Here is a 24,877-nt window from a genome sequence, read left to right as displayed (position 1 = left end):
CCAGAGTTCAGCAACATTAAATCCCTAAATTCTAGGTCCCTGCATGTAATACCATCTGACATTATAAAATTTGCAGAACCTATTTATGGTTATTTTTTGTGGACACCAGCAGTGGTACATCAGACAGCAATGCCACAGCAGGTTAACACCTACCTGTGCAAGCAATACTGATATTATTGTTTGATCACTTATTTGACACAGAGCACCAAACTATATATGATAAAAACTACATGATTAAATTATGATTTACTTAGGCTAAAGTGCCACATTTTGCCATACCTGACACTCATGCATAAGCTGGCAGTGCAGAATTCTGAGATTCTGACCTGGTGTCTGTTGAAATGCTTTGCCTGATTATGCCACACTGAGTTAAAGTAGGTAGGGTAGAAACTACCTTGATGACTGGCAACTGTCCACTTAATCCAATTTCCTTGATAAGAAATACATCTGGTGTTTGGTGACATCTTGTGGACACAAAAAAGCTCCAATGAGTGAAGCTACCTTATATCAAAATTTTTCAAAAAAAAAAAAAAAAAAAAAAAAATACATGAAACATAGGAAAGCCTTTCCTAAATTTTTCTTTTAACAAATCAAAAAGGCATTTTATTCAGTGTTTAAGACATGACATTGCAAACAGAAAAATTGCATGGGGAAAACACTGTCTCACATCTGTACATTCTAAATAACAGGTGGTTTGCTTTTCAGTGCAAGAAACTGATTTCCTTCAAGAAGCCACACTCTAAAATCTCTTCACAAGAACAGTGGGATTGTATTCCCAACATATTGAAAAGTAAAACAAATAGACTGACATTAACAGTTGAACTTTGTGTCTGTTGACATTTTGAACCAAAGGTATTTAAAGGGAAGTGACTCCTGTCTTGCTGAGAACATGTCACACAAGGGTTCCGTAACTTTTTCAGGTTGTGACCCAATGAAACGTACTGTCTCGCCCTGGGAAACAGCCTTCTTTAAACACAGTTGTACTCTGCTTGTAACATGAGGAACCATCAACAATAAACCTGCAAGAGGGTCCCAATCTATTTTTTAAGAGACAATCTTGTGTGGCCTGTCAGTCTGTTTTGGAGCAAGAAGGTACTTCACTGCCCAGTGGAGCAAGCCATCGGTAACCTCAAATTTGCTCATGTCCTGCAGACTTTGACCAGAAACTTGGTAGGAATAAGAGAATTGGGTGCCATCACTATGAACAGTGGGGATCTTTCTTAAGACAGTCCTTGCCGCTTTGCCTTGGCTGGAGCTGCCAGGAGCGTGAGCCTTAGAAAGTGCCTGTGTTTCAAATAACCATGATGGAGGGCTCTGGGCTACCCGAGCATCCTCTTCCTCCGTGCCTTCCTCCTCCAAGACAGTCAATGCATCCTGCATGGGCTCATTTCTCTTCCTCTTTGCCTTCACCTTCCTACCTATCCTCTGAGCGTCCTTCTCCATCCCCACGTCCTTTTGCACAACAGGTTCTTCCTGGCGTGACGACTGTTGTGTGGTGTGGAAGTGACGGATTTCAACGCCACCTGATGGATTCAAAGGTATTATGATCGGTTCCAGTAGACTCACAGAGGCTGATGAAGATGAAGAACCGGAGATGGTGGCAAAGCTGGACGAAGACTGTGGCTTCTGGTACGGTGGAAGGAGGCTTTGCTCGGCCTTGTTTTGCTCTGACATCTGGGGACTCCCTGAGCCAGAGATGGGACGTTGTGTGCTGGTTACCATGACAGCACTCTCAGGTTTGGACTTAGTAGCAGTTGAATCAGGCAAAGACTTGAGTGGCATGACTTCTGAGGTTATGGATTCACTACAGGATGAGGAGGAGTTGAGTGCGTCACATGGTGGAGGAAAAATGTCCCAAGGATTGGATAAGATCCTGACATCACAGTCAATAACAATGTCCTCTCTTAGTATGCTGTCCTCATGAAGTGGTGTGTTCTTAGTGCTGTGAGGAATTTCCTTGAAAGCTGCTGGCCTGGCTGTCCGCGATTCAAAATCATCAACACATGGATCGACAGTCTCTGTGTGTTTGCAGGCGAGTGAGGAACCAGTCTTTTTGTCTTCAGAGTCAACAAAAAGTCTGCCTGGTGTCTTACTCCCTTCACTGAATGGCTTTTGTGGCTCTTGAGCCTCTTCGTCCGGGATGAGAAGCCAGGTTACAGGGACGCTGAAATGCTCTTCCCCTTTATATTTGACCCTGTCAGCATCCCAACTTGTGGCAGTGGCAGTGCAAGTGTCAGTTTGGACTAGGGACGGGATGCAAGAAGAGGTTGAGGGTTGTGGGGAGCTCCTCCACTCTGGTCTCAGCCTCTCTCGAATGTCCTGCAGCACATCCTGCACGCAGTTGTGCTGCCACTCCCCCAGCAGGTCTGACAGGTCAAACTCACACTGGCTCTTCTGAGAATCGAGCAGATCGTGACTCAGCAGGGACTCCCAGGTTTTACAGATCTTATACCTGACAGAGGGAAGGGTAGTGCAGCAAGGGGTGTTGTCTTTCTCCGGCCCAGTTGCTGCCGTGGCCAGCTTATCGATCGACAGGAAAAACCTGCACCTGGTCTCTTCAAGGGCCATGTGAAACTGCATGCGATAGGCCTGAAGACACACCGTGGTGTTCACCAAGCTGGAGAAACACTCGCGGTCTTCTTGCTCCTGAAGATGCTCCCAGGCGGATTTGGTCAGAACAGCAGGGATCTGGACCTTCCCATCAGACAGAAAGAGCAGGCCTGTGGGGCCGTCAGATCCCTGGGCCTGGGACTGAGACATCTGACCCACCCCAATAACATGAGCCTTCAACCACACAGTGCTGCTAATTTGTTCACTGCCATGGCTGAGGATCATTTTTTCTATCCATGGTTCCAATTTGTTCCTATTTGTTTGAACCATGCTGGTGACAGCTCTGTCAGATTCAAAAGATGGTTTGTCTCCAGCTGCACTCCGTTACGTTATATTTACGATGCTGTAGGTTCCTCCTCTGTAGTGCAGCTGTAATGAAAACGGAGAAGAGTGAATAACATCGCCAAGAGAATGAAGAACTGTTCACTGCTTAATAACATTTTTTTTAATATAAATTGGTGTCAATCTGACCCCAGCAATTTAAACCCCCGGAAAATTCATTTAATAAAAATTGTTACTCAAGTTCGTGTGTCAGGTCGGCCTACTTGATGTATCTTGCTGACTACCTACAGTTAGGCCCATAAGTATTTGGACAGTGACACAATATTCACAATTTTGCCCTTGTACACCACCTCAGTGGATTTGAAATGGGGTAATCAAGACGTGACTGAAGTGCAAATTTTCAGCTTTAATTTAAGAGGCTGAACAAAAATATGGTATATAATAGTTTAGGGATTACAGCCAGTTTTATACATTGTCACCCCATTTTCAGAGGCTCAAAAGTCATTGGACAAACTATACATAACATACATAACTATAATTTTAAAGATTATATTCAATATATGGAGGTCAGTCTATGATTGACTCAAGTGTGGAACCCATAGATTACATCACCAAATTCTGAGTTCCCCCCCTTGAGACGCTCTGCCAAGCCTTTACTGCAGCTCCTTCAGCTGCTGCTGGTTTGTGGGTCTTTTGGCCCTCAGTCTCGTCTTCAGCAGGTGAAAAGCAGCTCAGCTGGGTTGAGGTCTGGGGACTGACTCAGCCACTGAAGAATATTCCACGTCTTTCAGTAACTCTGGGATTTGCTTTCGCATTGTGTTTTGGGTCATTGTCCATCTGCACTGTAAGCACCGTCCTATCAGTTTTGTGGCATTTGTCTGAATCTGAGCAGATACTGCCATCAGCAATCACATTATCAATAAACACTAGCGACCCAAATGTCTGACATTTTCAGACTGTGACAATGTATAAAACTGGCTGTGATAACTGTAAATAGCCCTCTAAATCAAACATAACCTTCCCCACTCATTATACATCATTAAGCATCACCTTATACATCACAGTTCTTGTGGGAATCATGTTTTCCCTCGAAAATGTCACATTCATGTCACATTACCAGTGGTTCTGGCACCGCTACAGGTACGATTATGTTTCGCGAGGACCATACAGCAATGGGAAAAGGTTTTGACGATTATAAATTTCATGTTATAATTCCACAGTGTAGGCCTGTGTTCACTGAAACAGCCTGGGTTCCAGCTGAACCCATCATGTTAATGTCGTGTTTTTTTTAAAACACGGGAAACACTAACCAGGTCGACAGGTTTCTCTTTCACAGCTGAAAACTTCTCCAGTGTCGGTCTTCTCACAGATGGATTTGGATCTCACTATTTCTTCATCTTTTCCGGTTTCCAAATGGCTTAGAACCCCAGTCTCAATAGCTTTGGCTACTTCTGTATTGAAACGACTGTGTTTACGTTTCTCAAAAGTTAGCATTGTTAACTGTGTCAAGACACCTGCATATAACCAGAACTACAGAGGAAATTACTCAATCTCGCCTTTAAAATAAAAGTTCAAATTATATGGCCTCTTAGCTCGACCTGTATTGTTATGAATATATAATGTGAAAAGAACAGTGGGTCATTTAGTACACATTTACCAGTAATAAAAAGTATTAGTTTCACTTTTTTATGGTGTACAATTGTAACACTTGCTCGCGAGGAAGACTTCTATTGTGAAAATAACATACGAAGTTCTGTTGCTCTTTTAATGTAGCCAGCTTGTTCCGGTATTTTGCGCCTGGAGTCTCGTTCCATTTCTGTCATATTCACCCTTCCACAGCCACTTTGAAGTTCAAACAACGAATATGCGAACCAGTTTCCGTCGATCTGAAACACTTGTATTTATTATATATACAGAATATATAAAGCTTCATATATGACGGAATAATCCGCTAAAATCACGAGAGATGTCTTCAGGACAGTTAGCATTTAGGTTAAGATTAAAGTATTCGAACGCTCCTGACCTCGCGCCTCCCCAAACCGTCTAGCTGATGCTGAGTTAGAGGACCGCAGGATTTTATTTCTGTAGGTCATTACCCAAATCGGAGAAACGGAGTCTATCAACAAACCTAGCGGAGGCGAGTGTCATTTGCTCGCACTGTGTACTACCTGAAGCCTAAAGGGAATGGCATGGATTACTTGAAAGACGAGTTGAACTTACTTTTAGAGTCGGTTGGGTGACGTGCATTTTTAGAGGTGTCCATATGGGATGTGGACATTTCCCACGTTTCGATTGGTCCCTGATGCACCATAGACGTTTCTTCGTGTCTGCTGGCATCACATAACGTTTTCGACGTGATTCATGTTGTCCTGAGTGATACTTGGGTGGGTGTTTTCCCACACATTAAGGGAAGAGAGACACACATTGTTCTTAGTCTTAAGGTAAGGCAAGACACCTAAATTGTACAAGCTAATTGTCTTTCGGCAGAACATGACATGACAAGTCTGAAATAAACGTTATTCCTTAACTCAGCTGCACAGGTGCAAGCTATCACTGACACGAAGCAGATTTCTGCATTGGATTTGAGCTAGCTAGCCTACCTTTGCCTGAAATCATGTAATTGTCATTACAATGTCAACAAATCGATGTACTGTGCTTGACTGATAATAGCAACATGTCCGTCGTCGTTTGTTGTTAGCTTAGCGTGCGCTATACGTGCTTCAGTATGGGAAGGACGTCATTGGCAAACTCCATTAAAAATCTGTGAGTTCAGTGTTGTAACCGGCATAACAAGTAAAACACGACCTGAGACCCCTGACGAATCCAGAGGGTTTTGTCCTCGAAATTTCGGCGCAGAGATTATTCGTAAGGCGGCAGCTTGTTTATATAAAACTGTAACTTTAACAAAGGATTCACACTGCTCGCTAAAACCCACTGTTGAATTTGGGTTAGGTTAGAGCCTAAAAGTGCAATTTTTATTGTAATTACTGTTTTGTGGTTTACTTAGTACACGTCGAACTAAAGAGTGGATCCGACTTATATTTAAAATGTCTTAACTCACATCATACTTGGTATATATGATAAGTGATGCAGTGTTTAATTTAAGTGCCAGATTTTGTGAATGAAGTTAAGCGTTGTGTTCTAACACTTTACTTCCAAGAGTGAAGAGCCTGTGCAAGGACTGTCTCCGGCCTAGACATGCCTGATACAGGAGGGGCTGCATCTGGTTCCAAGGTTTCTGACCCACAGCATTCCCAGAAACTCCTCAGGGTTCTTCGCTCCTTCTGGCAAGAACAATGTTTCCACGATGCACTGCTGGTGGTGGATGGAGAAGAACTTCCTGTCCAGAAAAACATCCTTGCGGCTGCGAGCCCCTATATCAGGTCAAAAAATATGGCAGAGTTATATTTTGTTCTGGCTGTCCTATACACTGCGGTCAGCCATACTTACCCACATGTTATCATGGATTTGCTGACTTTGATGTTTACACTGCTGGTGTCAACAATGTGGATGTGTCCTGCCATTTGATTTTTTTTTTTTTTTTCCAGTGCCAGAGTTATTTGTAAGAGCAGGCTCTGTGCTGCAGGCTGTCATGTTGTCATTTACAGACCTTATCGTATTTGACTGCTTTGATGATTTCCTTTTATAGGACCAAGCTGAACTATAATCCTCCAAAACAAGATGGGTCAGTGTACAGAATTGAACTCCAGGGAGTCTCTATGCCCATTATGAAACAGATCCTGGACTATATCTTCAGTGGCGAAGTGAGCATGGATTGTTTCTGACATGCATAAGCTTGGGTGTGGTCAGTACCAGTGATTAATAGTGACTCATGCTTGAATTGTTATTGTGCTCACTCCCTATGTCTGTCCCTGTTATCTAGTGTATACACGTCTTCTTCCCACACAGATCAGTCTGAGTGAGGAGACCATCCAGGAAATGGTACAAGCATCTGATCTACTCCTCATGACGGACCTCAAGTCCCTCTGCTGCCAGTTCCTAGAGAGTTGTATCACAGCAGAGAATTGCATTGGCATTCGCCTCTTCTCCCTGCACTACTGCCTTTACCATGTCCACTACGCCGCCACTGAGTATTTGCAGACACACTTTCGTGACGTGGCGCTCACCGAGGAGTTCAGGGAGCTGATGCCAGACCGGCTCTGTGACATCCTGGCCATGGAGAAGCTGAATGTGGGCAACGAGAGGCACGTGCTGGAGGCTGTGGTGCGCTGGCTCAGTCATGACCCAGAGGATCGCAGGGTGGGTGATGCTCACTGTAAATACAGTGCAAACAGAAAAGAGATGAGTGGTTATTTGTCAAAAAGTCTGAAATTGCATTTCCTGGCTCATATGCCAAACTCTCCCAGGCAAAAATATTTTTTCTCCAGCCCAAATAACTGATATCTGGCCGGATTACACCTATCCATGCAAAATGTCACCCTGTCAGTATTCAGTGCTTTGTGTACAGAGTTAGCATCGGCTGCTATGTTAAACATTCATTAAAGAGATGAGATGATAACTTGATCTCTAGGTTATACTGCAGGTCACATTTGTATTTCATCTCAAAGTGACTCACCACAGAGGAATACAGCTAAAGGACAGGTTCACTATCAATAAACCCATTGCAATGTAAGTAATCTGACATCTTGTCTCTGTGAGGTATGCAGCCTTTTACTCATTTCACATTTCCTCTGGAACAAAAGTTTTTGGTCCATCAAGATATCTGCTCTTGAAACGCATCTCTTTCTCCCCTTGCTTAATAGGGCAAGACAAATGTTTTGACTCTTAGAAATGGAAATCTAGGCCATAATGTGCCAAGTTACTGCCAGAGAGAGAAAACAGTGATATGTTTATTTCATTATTATCTTGTTAACTGATATGCCTTTTTGTTTCTGTGAAGCCATGAGGTGATTCTGACTGCATTTGTATTTTCAGGTACACATGAAGGAAGTGATGTCTGCAGTGTGGCAGCAGGGCCTGGATATAGGTTATCTGAGAGAGCAGGTAGGTACATTTTAAAGTTGTCACATCAAAGCGTTCAATTAACAGACGCTGTTGTGAATTGACAATATTCTTAGAGCAAAAAGTCTGAGTTAGATGGTTAACTCAGTACCTCACCCCAGTTCATGTTGTATCTGATCCCATCAGACCATGGGAGAGCCACTGATGAGAGAGGTGATCAGAGATTACTGCCAGTCAATGTTAGTGAACGCCCCTCCGCAGGGCGAGGATCTCCTCGCTGCCTTTAAGCCTCGAGGTTACTCCGAGTGCATTGTTATCGCCGGTGGAGAGGACCGCAAGTGAGTTACTGACCATCTTGTTTACTGTGTTTTTGTTTGTGTCTTTGTGTTCCACTGGAGCAGCTGGGAGTCCAGGGCTTGGCTGTACGGCAACTACCATTGTGTTGTACTTACTGAGAGCTGCTTCACATTCGTTGTCTTATTGTCCACTGAGTGATATTCAAAATAAGTGAGTAAAGCATAGTATGCATTTACTAGTGTTGGAGTGATACCGTTATTCAATATTTCATTCATATATTTCATATATTTCATTCCAAAATATCAGAATGTCTCTTCAAAGCTCCATAGTGTTTGAAGCATAGTACTAAAAGCTTTGGATTTCAAACATTTGCCTTTGAGCTGTAAGAGTCTGAATGCTTTCATTGCAGCCTAGGTACTACACCAGCAGCAGCACCCTGTATGTAGAACGTGTACCATGGATTACTGAAGCTTTAGCTGCCTGTGTTCAAATCTGGCCCCAGCCCTTCTCTGCATGTCATCCCCTCTCTCTGCCCTGCCTTTCCTGTCACTCGCCTCTGTGCCTGTCTTATAAAGCAGAAATGCCCACAAAAATGCTACAGCAGCAGACAGTATTTTGCACACCGTCAGCTAGTGAGTGAAATCAGTTGATGTATTGTTTTCTAGGATGAAAACTTCAGACTGTTCAGACTGTTGGCCATCCATGTGTTTGGCCACCACAGAAAATAGTGCTGTTGAAGGCTGAAATATGGTCAGGTCCAGAGAATGAGGTTAGATGAGTGTAGAGTTCAGTCAGCTCACATCCTGTCTGCCGGTGTCTTCCTGTACAGGAGCAGGAAGCCAACTGCAGCCACGCGGTGCATGTGTCCGCTCTACGACACCAACAGACAAGCCTGGATCCAACTGCAGCCGATGAATATCGCCCGTGTGGGCCACGGGGTCATCGCTGCCGGTAAGTGCCAGACGCAGAACAAGAAATTCATCCTCCCAGCCTGAAATGATTCACAAAATGAATCAATCACTAATGTCATGAAATTGAATCAACCTGAATGAATAACTATTTTATCCAGGAAGAACAGTCATTGGTTTGTTCAATAACAAAATGTCTACAGCGTTTATATCCACTGAATTCTATTCAAGCTGGTAATAACTTGAGGTTTCCTGTCCAATCAGAGGGCTTTCTGTTTGTGATGGGTGGCACTGATGAACACAAGACAGTCCTGGACAGTGGAGAGAGATATGACCCTGAGTCCAACAGCTGGAGCCCCATTCCACCCATGATACAGGTACACTTACCTGTCCATGGATACTGGAATCATCACAATATCTAAAAATACACGGGTATCTTTTTAGGGTTATTTCCTGGCCAGTGTCTTCATCAGCTTCCACAATAAAATTAGACAAGTCAAGGTACACTGACTGTACACCCCATCTCCATCTTTAAGTGATACTGGTGTTCCACTCTGAGCTCCAATATTTTCAAGCAGTAAATGCCCCACACATTAACATCCCATGAAGTTGTACTAAAGAGAGCTGCTATCAGATTTCCAAGCAAGAAAGATGAAATTAGAGCATGTTTCATCAGAAAACATACTGGGAATTCCCCACAATGAACAGTGCATTATGAAAATTTTAATTTTTTTCCATACATCAAATTTACTGACTTTTCACTTCACTTTGATTGAAAAATATTTTCACCTACTTTAAAGTACCAATTATGTTTTTGAAGTAATTACATTGCAAAAGAAACTGTGCAGTAAAGGCAGGTAAATATTTTTTTCCCCCCTCTCTTTTGATATATAGGACAGCGTGCGCTGCATGCTACCATGGCTGTGACTCACATTATAGCAGAAGCCTTACAGTGTGTCGCAGCAGCAGCAGGTTTAGCAGTTTCTGTTAGGTCAATCTCAGTTGTTGCATCAAGTGCATTTCTGCAGACATGTTCTGTTGTCTGGTTCATTTCATTATTTTATTTCACATGCAGGCATCAGTGCCTGCCTCTAGGTGTCAGTGCTGTCGTAGTACATTGGCAGATGTGGAGACAAAGGTGCAGTCAGCTTTGGATCCTGCCTGCCAACTGTGTCACCTGTTAGCATAAATACTGCAAATGTTGGCTCATTTAAAAAGGAATGCTAGTTTTTATGTTAATTTTATGGTGCTGATCATAGCAGGCAACATTTCTAAACATGAACAGCTCTTTGTCTCTGAGTCAGAAACAAACAAATGAAAACAAATCTGTGATGGCACCAGGGTGGACAGACTGAAGCGGCTCCCTAGAGGATGAATTGAGGAAAGATGGGAAATGTGCCTGGAAGAGCATTTAACTAGGTCTTCTAACACAATTTATTATAGACCTACTCTATTACAGACCAAGATGATTTGCGTGTGAAAACTCAAACACTTGGTTTATAAACAAAATCAACTGCATATTAATTGTGCAGCTTTAGACTGTTGATAACATTACAAGTTTAGCTGTTAACTATCTAACTAGAGAGCTGTTGTTTATTTACCAAGATAGTCCCACTGAGATTTTAGACATAAAACATGAGTCCAAACAAACAAAAATGCAAATCATACAATTCTAAAAAAAAAAACACCGATATACAATATACATCAACTGATTTAAAGACAGCTTAATTTATCAGTTTCGAAGTCCTTGAACTTTGACCTATAAATTTAAACATTTTAAAAAATTGTACTAAAAGTAAAATCAATAGAAATAACTATTCAAATTGGTCAGAGTAGGAGCTGTGTCATGTATATGTAACCAAGATAATTTCATCTGTTAGAAACTGAGCCATGAGAAGATAAAGAGTGCTCAATGAGTGCTTTACTTTGGCTGTGTTTCTGTCCCATAGGAATAAGCCATTTAATGATAATAGTGTTGTGTTTTTAATTTTGTGCCAATCATGTTCGCCTCTCCTTTCCTTTCTTGTGTGCACAATCAGCACAGCTGGAGGTTATCAGGGCTCGCTTTCCTGCCTTAAAATGAAGCCATTTTACGGTCATTTATTCTTGTACACTATTAAAAACCGTTTCCACAGAACAAGACAGTCCAAAAATAAACATACCAATAAACATGAAGCCTTTATTTGGTTTGGTCAAAGTTCATCATGTCAGTGCTGCATTACAGTACACTCTACTTACTGTCAATCGACTGAAACCCTCATGAAGCAATTAAAGTCTCTGAAAGCTAAGATTAACAGTATTTTCTAGTAGTAATTAATGACTTAAGCTCAAGGTGAACCATATTTTGAAGTGGGAGGCATGTATCTATCATCTTTCCCGCATGACAAAAATGCAGCATTTGAGCCACATGGCCTTTGCTTCTCCTTTGTCACTGATCCCCTCAGGCCCGACAAAACTTTGGTGTGGCAGAGCTGGATGGCATGATCTATGTTCTGGGAGGAGAAAACCAAGAAACCGAACTGATCACTGTTGAAGTGTTTGACCCTCACTTCAGCACCTGGAAACCTCAGACCAGCATGACTATGGTCCGTAAGGTCGGTGATATACACACACACACACACACACACACACACACACACACACACACACACACACACACACACACACACACACACACAATGCGCAGTATAATGCAACATGGAGAAATATTAGTATAAGAAGTAATAGTGTGCGCCTCACAATGATTTTGAGAGTTAGATAAAGTCAGGATCACATGGGCTCTGGCTGGTAAAAAATATAATGGTCCACTAGGCTGAGAGGCCAAAATGGTGAAAATGGTGATGTCCATATTTGTCCAGGAAGTTTTGAGACCTTCTTTACAGTGAACCTTTCTGCAAATCATTGCTCAAATGACTCTCTGCCTCTCCTCCTTCAGGTTGGCTGCTATGCTACCATGAACAAAAAGATTTATGCCATTGGTGGAGGCTCCTATGGGAAGCTGTATGACTCTGTTGAATGCTTCGACCCAAAGACCCAGCAGTGGACAGGCCTGTGTCCTCTTAAAGAGAGAAGGTAGACTTTACTTAGCTTAGCTGTAGCTGTTTTGGCCAAAGTAGGGCAAAATAAACCATCACTCTCTGATATGATCATCCAAGATACCAATGATTCAAATTATTATTCATATTTTTTTTTGTTTGTTTGTTTGTTTTTTTACTTTTTGACATCTAGCCTATGTTTCATTTGCTTCATAAAACAGACCTTCAGTCCTCAAACTGAAGGTTACGTCAGTAAACCAACCATGACCAGTTCACTACGTGCACAACTGCCTGAGCATTTTGTCATCTGGGTGAGCCTGTAAAGGCTCCTTTAGCCCAGATTCAAGTGCTATATAAATTTTCAAGGCCCAGCAACATAGCCAGAGAGTGGGAGTGATCTCATTTTGTTATAAGGTTACCTGTGTAACCTCAAATGGATCATTCCTACATTGGTATTAAAATACTAATTCATCCGATTGTTGAGGATAGGAACAAGCCCCCCTAAACAATATTCAGTAACTGTTCCGACCAGCTGACTCACCTTTAAAATACAGTTAGGTCTTTTAAGTATTTGGACAGTGACACAATATTCGTAACTTTGCCCTTGAACATCACCACAGTGGATTTGTAATGGTCTAATCAAGACGTGATTGAAGTGTAGACTTTCAGCTTTAATTTAAGGGGTTGAACAAAAGTATGGTATTAAACATTTAGGGAATACAGCCAGTTTTATACATTATCACCCCATTTTCAGAGGCTCAAAAGTCACTGGACACTCGACTAAATAGCAGTTTCATGGCCAGATGTGGCCTTTCCCCTCATTATTCCATGACAAATTAAGTTCATTTCAAGTGTTTGCATTTGCATTTGGTAGCTGTTTATCAGAACCCTCAACATGCGATCCAAAGAGGTGTTTATGCAGGTGAAGGAGACCATCATTAGGCTCAAAAAGCAAATAAAATCTATCAGACAGAGAGCAACAACTTTTGGAGTAGCCAAATCAACGGAAGAAAGACACCAAAAGCAGAAAAAGAAGAAAGACACCAAAAGGCCTGGAAATCGACAGAAGACATCTAAAGTGGATGACTGAAGAACTGTTTCCCTGGTGAAGAAAAACCCATTCACATCTAGGGAAGTCAAAAACACTGTCAAGGAGGTAGGCATATCACTGTCCAAATCTACAGTCAAGCAACGTTCCTGAGAGGGTTTAAACCACTGGTGTCACTCAAGAACAGGAAAACCAGATTAGACTTGGCAAAAAACATCAAAAAAAGCCTGCCTGATTCTGGAACAAGGTTCTTTGGACAGATACTATGACTGATGTTACTGATGGAAGTAGCAGGATGAATTCTGATGTTTATAGAGCTATACTGTCTGCTTAGATTCAGCCAAATGCCACAAAACTGATCAGATGGCACATCACAGTGCAGATGAAAAATGACCCCAAACATACTGCAAAAGCAACCCAAGAGTTACTGAAAGCAAAGAACTGGAATATTCCTCAATGGCCGAGTCAGTCCCTAGACCTAAACCCAGCTGAGCTGCTTTTCACCTGCTGAAGACCAAACTGAAGACCGAAACCACAAACCAGTAGCAGCTGAAGGAGCTGCAGTAAAGGCTTGGCAGAGCGTCTCAAGGGAGGAAACTCAGTATTTGGTAACTCAGAATTTGGTAATGTCCATGGAGACTCAGAAGAGACTGCAAAGGATTTTCCTCCAAATATTGAATATAATCTTTAAAATTATAGTTATGTATGTTAGGTATAGTTTGCTCAATGACCTTTGAGCCTCTGAAAATGGGGTGACAATGTATAGGCTAAAACTCTCAGCGACCACAGCCATGAGGTCCCTGTCAGCAGAGACAACAGAAGGTGGAACCGTGGCCTCCCAGGCCAAAATGGAATCACCCCGTGCCCTTCCAACCACATTCTGTCCAGCAGGGCCATGCGGTCCATAGGGCAGGTTAGGGAAATGCTGTAGGCGCCATCATGCCAGAGGGCGCCAGGGAGTGAGACAAGAGCCGTGGTCCCTTGCTGCAGGAGTAGGGATGCTTTCAAGCCTTTTTCAGTTTTTCATTAAACCAGTTTTTTGCTGAATATCATTTAAAGCCAGTATTTAACTACCACAGAAATTTTCTAAGGATTTACAATATGTGTGGAGGACACACCCATCAGGCTGACTGCTGTGGCCCACAACTTATAGGAGCAGGGCTTTGTGAGACATTTCTTCTGCCTCCTTAAGGTCTTTCCCACCTTTAGTAACCCAAGGCAGGAACCTGTGCAGATAAGTCTGTAGCAGTGTTGCTGCATTAGATAATCTGCTCAATGCTGTGATAGACCCATGATTTGATGTAACATCTTTATCACGGACACAGGTGACCTTGGTTTGAAGCATGGGCTTCTCCCAATTATGTCTTTATCTGGTAACAACAACAAAAAATGTCTTTATCTGGCTCCCCAACAAAAGCCCAGGATCCTCTATTTGAAGTGAAATGGAAGTGGCCTCTTCTCTCAGCCCAGCCTTCCATCATGGCATTGTTAAAGGTATCCATTAACATAACTTCAGATGGGTTTCCTGCCTGAAGACCAATGCCACTGCAACTTTGTCCAAGAGGTCCTGGAACTCTGTGTGATTAGTCTGCCTGGCTACAGGGGTGATCACTACCACTACCCACAGTGCTCACTTCACTGGGAAGCGTCTCTGGTATAAACAGAGTTGTCATCCAGTTATCCAGGAATAGCCCATCTGGCTACAACTAAGAGGACATCCTCCTCCCTAGCATGAGCATACTCCTGCCGATGCCACCCTGCCTGGCTTGCTGCCCCTGAGACTGAACCTGACTATGACTCACTGAGCAGACCTGCTGGGGAACTCTCATGTTTTGCTACTCCGTTGTTTCCTGAGATTAGCTCTTGACCAGCAGGAAGGACTCCTACCGTGGTGGTGCACCACACCAGATGGATCTGGAAGTCTGTCCCTCTCAGCAGAGGCCAAGGATTGACTCATGTAAGAATGCATGGCATCCAGATGGGCGAAGCGTAGCCTGAAAATGCTGGTGTTTCACTGCCTTTTCAGTATTTTCAAGGCCTAGATAACACATGCAATATGTGCGCGTGCCTCCAGAAAGAATGTCCACCCCACCCTAATCACAAAGATGAGATACAGCAGCATTGCACCTGCTCGTAATAAACTAAACCCGATAAAGGTACCAGCCTTCGCCATAGGCCCAAAGATGCCCTTTAAGGCCCTTATACCACAGCCACTCCAATATGGAGATGTACTGAACTCCTGAAGGAAATTACCAAACTGTTATTTATTTAAAAAACAAAACAAAATAACAACAAAAAAAAAACACATTTGAACTGAACTGAACAACCATCAGCACAGTGCCTTCTACAAATTTAAATGTATGTACTCATATAATATAATTTTTTGTGGCTGCAACTTACACCACTGCCAAGCTGGGAGGGATGGGTTAAATTAAAATTTACTGCAGCAAATCTCCTTTACTGGAATTCTTGAAAAACTAGGGAAGCTGATAGAGCACATACCATGTATCAAGGCTAACCCTAACCCAACCCTAAGTCCTAAATGCAACAGCCTGGGTTCAAATCTAACCTGTGCCCTTAGCTGCATGTCATCTTGTCTTTCTCCTCTGCCTTTCCTGTCTCTCTCTACCTACATCATCAAATAAAGCAGAAATGCCCCCAAAATAATCTTAAAATCAAAAACAAGAAGAGAGAAACACAGCCTCAGCTTGGCTAATCTGCAAGTAGAAACATTTGCACTCTAATGAACTGCACAACAGGAAGTGAAACACACTCTGGGCGTCATTGCTGCACTCCCAAGAACTGTCAGTTTTAGTTTCAGTTTGACTTGCCTCAAATATCACACTTCTTATACTGAGAGATAACACTGTTGCTAGGGAAGATGAAATAGTTATTAAGGAAGAGGTTTAGTCACATCATGTGGTTTGTTAGTCATAGCAGAACCCACAACATGCTGTGAGGATGAGAAGTGAAGAAACATTCAGTTTTTTCTTTTTTTCTGGCTTTCTCCTGATTTGAGAAGATAATTTATCATTAAAGTGTCTTGTTGGTATTTTCTTTTAAGTAGGTATTCATCACATTGTAAAGTAAAGTTTCTTGGCTTGTAATATCATCCAAGGCAGAATCACCTGAAATCCAAATAGAAATCTTCTGGTGCAGAAACAATTAGGCTATGTTTTCAACACTGGCAGACACTGAGCCCTTGAAGAGCTGCATAATATCTTGCCTTTTAACTCTTCCTCTTTCTCCTGGCACCATATGACCCATTCATAAACTCTGAGCAATGTTAAGAAATGTAACAAGAATTGTTGCTTAAGAATGATTACTGCTTTTATTTCATGAACATGAATCATATTACCTTATTTTCTTGCTTTAGACACTCTGCTATGAGACATGACTAAAACTAGTAGTAGGTCCCATATACTGATACTGGCCTGTTTTTTCTGGCTACCAGAGACACAACAGAAGGCGGACACACAACACACATCTACCAGACTTTGCATAATCTGGCAACAGGGCCTGTTCAGAGGACCTGAGTGAGGACACATTGGCTGTTCCAAGGTCTGGTCTGACAACACACATTCTCACCAAATCCAACAGTCCAGCAGAAACACACCGCCCTATATTATTTTGCATAGTCCGGCAGTGCACCAAAGGGGGCTGGCAGCACCTACTTCAGGGTGATCCATTAAAAAAACGCAGTGGCTCTCTGGCAAGAAATTGAGCCAGATTCAACTTTTGCTGGAGTGCAGCCCGACATCATGTTCCTGTGGCCAATCATGTAAGCCGGCGGTCAGATCAAACAGGCTGACATCGGACAGACGGGCCACATAGTGACACACCCACACTGCCAGACAGTGCTGCAGCAAATTGCCGGATTGTCAGATTCTGTCTAAATGCTGCCTAAGACTGGTCAGCTCAGTCTCTGCTTTCAGGAATGAACCTGAAATCAACTTTTTCCTTGGGTCAGTCTGTAAATATGACACGTAGTTTGCTTTGTCATATGTAGTTGATGTAAAATGCTTTGTGGTTTAAAAAAACAGTTGATTGAACATGCCTGAATTCACATCTCTGATGATGGTTTCCATGTCCTCGGTGCTGCCTGTTAAGGTTTGGTTCGGTGGCATGTGGCGTCAGCCAGGAGCTCTATGTGTTCGGTGGAGTGAGAAGCCAAGAGAATGAAAGCTCAGCGCAGCCACAGATGACGACCTGCAAGTCTGAGTTCTATCATGATGAGATGAGACGGTCAGTATGAAAAAAAGTGGTTGTATGGAAAGTTGTATTTATTTTTAATTTTTAGGAGCCCATTTGTTTAAAATCACAAATCATGCCCCTCTTAGGACAGTCAGTGTCACATTTATTTGTCAAGTCAGTCAGCAATGAATACATTATTGCAAGCTAGGGCTAGACAGATTTAAGGTGGCTATATTGTCTTTTTATTAAAAATCAGATACCAGCCAGTTTGTGTCATTTACCTTTGATATAATACAGGTTGGTTCATTACATATTTATTGTGTAATTGATCATTAGACTGGCTGTCTATTCACCTTATTCACCTTGGCGCCATGTTTTGGTTACTGACATCATAAGACGGATTAGATGTGGATGTGCCATAGTCTACAATATTAAATCCCTGCTATAAAAAATACTATTTCAGTAGTGGTATTGGATGAAAATACAGAGAGACCATGCTATCATAATTTCAAAGCCCTTTATTGAGAGACTTCAGATGTGTTTAACCATCATGATGTGAAATGAATTGAGATGACTGGCTGCTCTACTGATTGTGTTTTATTCATTCATTCATTCAAGCAGTAAAACAATGTTGAGAAAACATAATTCAGCCATGGGAGATTTTTTATTGTAGCTACTGATATAATGTCCAGTTGTGGTTTTGAGCAATCCTGCTCTTGAAATAGTTTTTTTTTTTTGTTTGTTTTTTTTTTTTAGAGTTTTAACATTGGAGTCTATAGTACTTTGCATGTAATCCTCTTCATGATGTCAGGTAACCAAACATGGCAATGAGGTGAATAAGGCGAATGTAAAGCCCTCACAGGTGTCTATGCAGGCTTCTGTGTCATAGCTACTGAAAATGTTTCTCTGATACAGCTTTGTCAGTAAGTGGAGTGTGCTACATGCAGTGTTGAGAGAATTAATTTTATTCACTGTTTATGTGCTGTTTATCTGTATTTGGTGATATGTAGATGGATGTTCCTGGACGACCAGAACCTGTGTATCCAGACAAGCTCATCCTTCGTCTACGGAGCAGTGCCTATCGGAGCCAGCATCTATGTGGTCGGAGACCTGGACACTGGTCAGTTAACACACACTCAACTGCCAGCACAAGAGTTTTGGAAAATCACAGCTGCAGCAATGTCAGTATTTCAACATGTGGCATTCTTTTTGTTTTGGCCCCATTTTGCTGTGGTGTTCCTGCACTGAACTTCCCAGAGTTCACCTGTCAATCAAACTGTGGGCGGGATTATGAAGTCTTTTCCATGGATTTTCTGATGATACATTTTAAATTTCTGGATGTTGTATTCTTGTCTATATCTGTTTGGCCATGGTGGCTATCTTTGTTCACCGTCTTAAATTGACTGGTGACACAGAGCAGCAAAATGGACGTTTATTCATATGAGATTGTCTCAGATTTTTACTTTAACCCTCCTGTTATGTTCACATTTTTGAACATCTTTTATGTTTGGGGTCAATTTGACCCCTGCAGTTTAAACTTCCACAAAATTATTATAACTAAAATTGTTATCAAAGTTTATGTGTCAAATACTTTGTTTCTTTGTTGATTACCTAAATAGCCCTTTAAATAAAACATAACTCCCCTTCACCCCCATTTATACATCCAGTATTCCTATTAGGCGACAATGGAAAAATATTCAAATCACCATAAAATCTCACTGATTGACCTAAAACTGGAAATAAATATTAATTTTTGGTGTTTTAATGGCTTTATATTATTTCTAAGTACAGATTTTTGTTATTTATAACCGTTGCGTTGCAAAGTGTGTACAGGACATTGAAAACATATCATCATGTGAATTTCATCTTTACCCGGTAGTGCCCATTACATTAGGAACACTCATTAAATATGAAGCAAAAAAAATGACGTTAATCATTTATTTAGAGACGTTAAACACTGGCTGGGGTCAAATTGACCCCAAACTTAATAGGAGGGTTAAATGGATCTTTCCTCATCATGCAGGCTAGTGTCGACTCGGTGAGTATTGGTTGGACTTGAAAGGAACATGCGGGTAGGCTTTCATGTTTGAGTCTGTTTGGTCTCAGATTACTTAAATAGTACATTCACAAGCAGTTTTCTTAAAAGAGCAAACACATCTGAGTAGATTAAATGTATCCCTGTATAGTAAGGCTGTATGGCTGCACACTATTTCAATGCTAAGTGTCTTCGTCTTTAAGAATAGAGCAATAGGGCAACTTAACAGCATTTTCATATTTCTTCTGGTATAATATTGTAAGATAATGTTTCAGTTTTGAAGAACTACAATGGCCTGTATAATTCTAACTCTACATTTATTATTATTGTTGTGAAAGGTGCACGCTCAAAAATGTGGAATAACGACATCATTTGCAGCAATTTTATGCAGTGCAGGTTTAAAGTTCCCTATCACCACACCTTGTTAGCTACAAGGCAAATGAATATTCACACTTTTTCCCCTTCCTGTGTGCATAGGTACGAGCTTTGACTACATCCGTGAGTTTCGTCGCAGCACGGGGACGTGGCATCGCACCAAGCCCATGTTGACCAGTGACCTCTCCAAAACGTGCTGCGCCGCCCTGCGCATCGCCAACTGCCGGCTGTTTCGCCTTCAGGTCAAGCAGGGCATGTTCAGAGTCAGGGTCGCTCACACTTAAGGAGCGCATGAAGTGCCCTGCAGTTTGCTTCATGATCACACACTTTTGCACACTGGTACTCTCTACCTATTCCTCGTCATACAGAAAGTAGTAACACTAATGGATTACACAGTAGGAGTTAGAAAATGGAAATGGTCACTCTCAATTACAGTGAGACACTGGAGATTTTTTTCCTCTCTCTTCTGCTGTGTCTGCTGTCTGGCTTGACAGGAAGGCAAATATGTCAAAACACTTTTAATCACGGTGGGTTTTATTGGATTTTTTTTTATTGGGAGCCGAAGTCCTGCATACACTTCCTTGTTAGCCTTTTAGCTTCTGCTCCACTGTGTGCTTTCATTTTCATGTAATTTATTTTCATTTTGTCAACAATCCTTCAGGAGAGCAGAGACAGGATAGTGGGCTATGCTGCTTATATTTGAAACTGAAAGGATGAAGCTTTCATAATTTCTAACTAAAGTACAATAATGTTTATTTTTTAGCTTTTTTAACAACTAAAAATTGTTTAAAATACACTAGATTACGGATTTAAAGAGATTTGCACCAGAGATTTGGCTTGAGCTTTTAGTTACTCTTAAAGTTTGACATTGGTCTGTCAAGCAGGGTGACGTTAAAGGTGCGACTGCCTGTGCAGACTTGTGGGAAATGATGTTTGCTAATACCTGGTAAAGAATAATGAATGTCAATAATCCGTAAAGCTTTGATTTTTTTTTTTTATAACTCATGATTGTCTAAATACAAAGAAAGCTGCACAACGTACTGTTCAGCATCTCTATATTTTAGTGCTAGGTCATATTTTATTTATATAATTCAGAACTTCTATGGGATGGTGAATGGAGTTTTTATTTTTTGTTTTTTTAACTTTTTGTAAGATTTTATTCAGATTTGTCAAGATATAAATCCATAAAAGAGGGACTCAGTCTTAACAAAACCAAACAAAAAAATGCAACAAAAAAGAGAATAAAAACATAAATACATACCACATCAACACATTTTTACCTCACAAGCCTGCTCAACCTCAGTGTACTCATATTTCATCAACTTAAATATAAATATAAAGAAACAAACACATACATAATAACATATACATACATAATAAGCTGATTACCAACCCTCTCTGTCGAGTACACCATCATTTGTCCTCCAACTGAAACTTCAACAATACTTTCAAAATTAAATTCTTACTTGTAGAAAACGATCATGGAAGCTCCAGTTTCACTTCGGCTCCCTGTTAATTTAATGTGTTTTTTTTTTTTTTTTTTTTAAGAAACCAGGAGGTTTTTTTTTTTTTTTCTACTTTTTCAGGTTTTCTTTTATTGACATTCCCTGTTGTTTTTAATGTTTACTTGGTTGCTTGCTTCTTACTGAGGGTTTATTTAGGGAGACTGCAACAAATCCACTGTCACATTGTTGTTGGACGCTTTAGTGGAAGCATTTTATTTTACTGAAATGCGGTGCTGCCACTGAACAGAAAAATATGCCCTGAAAAAATCTTACCTGGCCAAATGCAGACAAAATGATAAGACCAGAGTTTTATTGCAGAAAGTTTCCAGTAACTAAAACGCCGATGGTAAACATTTGGCTTTGGCGGCCGTCACTCAAAGAGAGAGGGCTACTTTTCAGAGCCACCATTTTGCACCAACACACATCAACAATACAGGAAGGAATCCATTAAAGAAAAGGTAGAGAAGCTAATTGCTCCACTGACAATAACCTCGACAGCCCAGAATGCAATGCAGCCACAAGACATGTTGTGTTTTGACTAAAGGACGCAGCTCTCGCTTTCTCTCAACTGGAAAAGTTTCACTTTCACCACTGCTCTATCTACCTTCACATAACACATAGATACACTTTATGGATGTTGTCACTGTATTTCACTTAAGTTAAAGACGCAGCTCCTTTAGTTAGAGTATCTGTGCAGACACAGCGCTACCACATCATCAGCTGTATATGACTTTTGAAAGCCATTTTTCACAGATATGTATCCTATGCACACAAACTGAATGTATGTAGCACTGCTTTACTTGATGATTGGTTTCGCTGTCGACCAAGCTTCCCGGACCCAGCCGGTTCAGAAATAGACGTAGTTACGAGTGCCACTCTTAAGTTGCTGGATGCATTTTGCTGCCTTCACAACCTCTGACCTGGCTTTCCAGTCAGCGCTGGTTTGGCATCTGTTGACCCCGTTTGTTGTGCGTGAGTTACAGCTGCTGCTGTCTGTCCTCGGCTCAGAAGCATACAAGAGACACACACACACACACAAACACACACACACACACACACACACACACACTGGAACTGAAACACACTTCAGACATACACATGCACTGGATATGGTGTTGACACTGGCACCTCTTGTAAGAGAACACACCAAGAAACACACAGAAAACACACCGCAGAGGACTCCTACAGCTCTTACAGCACAGCTTGGGGTTTGACCGATATGGGCTTTCAAGTGCTTATATTTTCATATTATATGTTTTAATATGTTTTATTTTGACCATTTCCATGCCAAAAAATCACAAAGATTTTACAATGTCAGTGTTTTTCCTATAATTTATTTTTGTCATTATGGAAAGTCATCCAAACACTACAAATGCTAACTACTGTAACTGCATTTGGAGCATCCAGCCACTACAGACAGCACCAGTAATCTGATATAATCTAAAGTTTGGGTGAACTATCTCTATCGCTGTGCAGTAGTGCAGAAAACACTGAGTAGAATCAGTTTAGGTTAATGGCTTCCCATATTGACAACCAGTGTCATATTGATCAATTCTGCAAATCAAGTTGGTCTGTAGTTGGTTTGTAGTCCTTCATCACACGCATGTTTCAAAGGACTTTACACTAAACAAGCCCACCTTAACTTAACCACGTAACTGAACTATCAGTCAAAAAGCAAAATGATGCAGTAGGTTATGCAACAACATAAAACACAAGGAAACAAAGCACAAAACAAAACAGCATGCCAGAGCTCCACAACATGCAAACAAATCTGACTGGCAAATGTGGAGCTAAATCACTGCCAAAACCTAACAAACCACAAAACATGTTTTACAAATGTCCTGTGATTCACTAACAAATGCAGTATGGTTTGCAAATACAGAACACCATTAAAAAAAAAAAAAAAAAAAAAAAAAACTAATGTATTTTGTTTTGCAAATACAAAACGTACCTATCCAACAAATACACAACATATTTCTAATACATCATACTCCAGAAAAAACATCAGTTCTTACAAGTACAAAAAATAGTTCCTACAGAGACAAAAAAAAAAAGTTCCTACAAAAACCAAAACATATCGCGTGACTTTTGGCACAATTTTTCCGTTGTCAAATGCCCTATGTAATTTGCCCTCCACAACAGCAGGCGGCGCTATGAGTCAGTTTAAACGAGCCTAGATCGCTACGCCAGGAGGTTGAGCAGAGCAGAGGACAATAAGAGACCCAGATATTAAGATATCGTGTTCAGTACTAAAATGTGTATCTGTAATACCTGGACATATCATCCAGTTTGTTAATGGTGTTTTGTCGTTTGTTAGTGAATCAGAGGATATTTTTAAAACATTTTGTTTGTTTGTCAGGTTTTGGCAGCAATTTAGCTCCGTAGACAAACTGCTGCTGCTGTATCTGTCAGACCCTTATCAAAAACACACTCCAAAAAAAGGGAAACACCTCATACATATGTACGAAATACATGTCAGGTACATATGTATGAGTTTTCATGTATGAGTGAAGCCTTCCTAGCAGCAAGTCACTCTCAGGACATTAGACAAAAAGCATCAGGACCAGTCTGCTTCGGGCCTGCCGTGTGTATTACCACTCAGCACTATGTGTAGTGCTTCATATCGTTGCATGGACACTCCACATTCCATAGTGCCTCATCGTTTACAGTAAACATGAAGTTTCCGCACTACTCTGTATCCCAAACAACGCCTTCTCTCGCATGGTCACACAATATAACTGTTGGTGTGATTGTAAGAACTTTGTGATTTACTGTGATATGGCAAGTGGGGATTTAATGTCGCTGAAACTGAAATTAACCAAAGTTATGTTGCAGACGTGACGGAGTAAAACTGTTCTTTCAGTTTGTACTTTTGTAACTGATACAAAGGAAGTTTTGTAAGATGTTGTCGCCTATTTGTGTCATTCAGTCACATTAAGGGAATTAAAACACAACTTGAGTGGTCAATTCCATTTGTCTTCACTTTTTTGTCCAAAAAAAAAAATATATTAAAAAAAAATAAATAAATAAAAATAGCTGAGAGCTGCAATCGATCCATTTTTTACAGTCACCTGCTTTCTATTGGTTTTATATAATCAGTCCAAGAGAGGATGCCTTCATCTCTGAGTGAAATACCTTACTGATGTTGGATTTCAGCAGTAATAACATTCTCTAACATCAGTGCCCTGTTTTTTGTGGAATTGGCTCAGAGTGTGATAGCATTTTTTTGAATTCTGTGAGGTTAAGATCTCATTGCAACATAAAAGATATAGTTGATATTATCACAAATGTCTAAAAATCCCTTTTGGTTTCAAAATATTCAGCCCCACATTTAATTTCAGTAAGTATTCTTCCCGTCAATGAGGCCTGTGTTCACAACAATCCTGTCCAGAGCCAAAGACGTCATCAGTTTGCCGTCGCATTTGGATGCAAAACGACTTCTCAACGCTACATTGTTTGTGCACGCTGGAAATAAGCAGACGAGGCTGCTTGTGTGGGTTTGAAATGTGTATGTGCTGAAAAAGTGTGTTGTGTAAGTTTGTACACTTTGTATGTGTGTGTATGTGTGTGAGAGAGAGAGAGTGGGCGGGTGTGTTTGTTGGTCAGGCGTGGGATTAACACAACAG

The 24,877-nt window shown here is 41.2% G+C and overlaps 2 protein-coding genes across 2 annotated transcripts; one reads left to right on the top strand and one right to left on the bottom strand.

Annotated features, from left to right (window-relative positions):
• Positions 1-587: 587 nt before the first annotated feature.
• acd (ACD shelterin complex subunit and telomerase recruitment factor) lies at positions 588-4,387 on the bottom strand. The gene is made up of 2 exons (XM_030052812.1): positions 4,203-4,387; positions 588-2,979 (listed from the first exon to the last, which is right to left on the bottom strand). Exon 2 carries the CDS (start codon positions 2,878-2,880, stop codon positions 1,045-1,047), a length of 1,836 nt encoding a protein of 611 aa, XP_029908672.1. The 5' UTR covers positions 2,881-2,979; positions 4,203-4,387; the 3' UTR covers positions 588-1,044.
• A 577-nt stretch (positions 4,388-4,964) lies between these two features.
• gan (gigaxonin) lies at positions 4,965-23,368 on the top strand. The gene is made up of 13 exons (XM_030052813.1): positions 4,965-5,333; positions 6,053-6,275; positions 6,542-6,656; positions 6,802-7,152; positions 7,828-7,896; positions 8,041-8,192; positions 8,981-9,102; positions 9,324-9,436; positions 11,504-11,653; positions 11,995-12,131; positions 17,253-17,387; positions 18,347-18,456; positions 19,849-23,368. The coding sequence occupies exons 2-13, from the start codon at positions 6,091-6,093 to the stop codon at positions 20,028-20,030; spliced, it is 1,821 nt and encodes a 606-aa protein (XP_029908673.1). The 5' UTR covers positions 4,965-5,333; positions 6,053-6,090; the 3' UTR covers positions 20,031-23,368.
• The last annotated feature ends 1,509 nt before the right edge of the window (positions 23,369-24,877 follow it).

Source organism: Myripristis murdjan, chromosome 6 (assembly GCF_902150065.1).
Source record: "Myripristis murdjan chromosome 6, fMyrMur1.1, whole genome shotgun sequence".
Taxonomy (NCBI): domain Eukaryota; kingdom Metazoa; phylum Chordata; class Actinopteri; order Holocentriformes; family Holocentridae; genus Myripristis; species Myripristis murdjan.
Note: the sequence above shows the minus strand (reverse complement) of the source record. Positions and strands in the feature narration are given on the sequence as shown.

What these genes read in the sequence shown, in the direction of transcription:
- acd (XM_030052812.1), bottom strand. Translation starts at nt 2,880, where the DNA reads ATGGTTCAAACAAATAGGAACAAATTGGAACCATGGATAGAAAAAATG.
- gan (XM_030052813.1), top strand. Translation starts at nt 6,091, where the DNA reads ATGCCTGATACAGGAGGGGCTGCATCTGGTTCCAAGGTTTCTGACCCA. An exon ending in TAGGTTATCTGAGAGAGCAG is followed by an intron (nt 7,897 to 8,040) that starts GTAGGTACATTT and finishes TGATCCCATCAG; the next exon opens with ACCATGGGAGAGCCACTGAT. An exon ending in CCACGGGGTCATCGCTGCCG is followed by an intron (nt 9,103 to 9,323) that starts GTAAGTGCCAGA and finishes CTGTCCAATCAG; the next exon opens with AGGGCTTTCTGTTTGTGATG.